Raw genomic sequence first — 881 nt, forward strand, 5'->3', positions numbered from 1 at the left:
CTTGTGATGGCAGGGTCTCTGAAAAGAGCAAATCCCACTCTGGACGAGGACGTCGTTCTAATTCGTGCATTTAAGGACAGTAACCTTCCCAAGTTTCTAGCTCAGGACGTTCATCTTTTTCTTGCTATTATTAGCGAGGCGTTTTCCTGGAGTGGTCATCCCAGAACAAGATTTTGGCGATCTCCAGGCCTCTATTGAGAAGTGTCTAGTAGAAGCTGGACTTCAACCAGTACCAGCTTATGTTATTAAGGTCATTCAGCTGTATGAGACAATGAATGTGAGATTTGGGGTGATGGCTGTCGGTCCCACAGGTGGAGGCAAAACTTCGTGCTACAAAACACTACAGTTAGCTATGACCAAGCTCCGGATTGCGAAGCATACGAACCAGTCATTTCAAATCACTCACTCTTACGTTCTCAATCCCAAGTGTATAAAGATGGGTGAGCTCTATGGAGAGTACAACCTTATGACAAACGAGTGGACTGATGGTCTTGCCAGTACAATAATGAGAATGTGCGTGGCTGATACAACGATGGAGAGAAAGTGGGTTGTTTTCGATGGGCCAGTTGATGCCATATGGATAGAAAACATGAACACCGTACTTGACGACAACTGTATTTTGTGTCTGCCCAACGGAGAACGTATTAAATTAAATCCGACCACAATGAGAATGTTGTTTGAAGTGCAGGACCTGGCTGTGGCATCTCCTGCAACTGTGAGTAGATGTGGGATGGTTTACGTCCCGCCTGAAGAGCTTGGATGGCGTCCATATGTCATGTCGTGGATGCAGAGATTGCCCAAAGCTTGGAACGTGACACCTGAAGACATTCCAGAGCCTGTTACCGAGCTTATATGGAAAAATTTCGATACGTATGTTGACA

General features: G+C 45.5%; 1 protein-coding gene across 1 annotated transcript in view; it reads left to right on the top strand.

The window, feature by feature from the left end:
* Window positions 1-6: 6 nt before the first annotated feature.
* The window catches only part of LOC9642052 (dynein heavy chain 6, axonemal), a gene marked incomplete at its 5' end in the record, with an annotated part of 8245 nt that continues 7370 nt past the window's right edge, over window positions 7-881 (top strand). Inside the window, 2 exon segments of the mRNA XM_024660592.1 lie at window positions 7-141; window positions 143-870. Coding sequence (XP_024516360.1) covers window positions 7-141; window positions 143-870 — 863 coding nt within the window.

The sequence above is a fragment of the Selaginella moellendorffii genome, unplaced genomic scaffold, assembly GCF_000143415.4.
Source record: "Selaginella moellendorffii unplaced genomic scaffold, v1.0 SELMOscaffold_76, whole genome shotgun sequence".
Classification (NCBI taxonomy): Eukaryota; Viridiplantae; Streptophyta; class Lycopodiopsida; order Selaginellales; family Selaginellaceae; genus Selaginella; species Selaginella moellendorffii.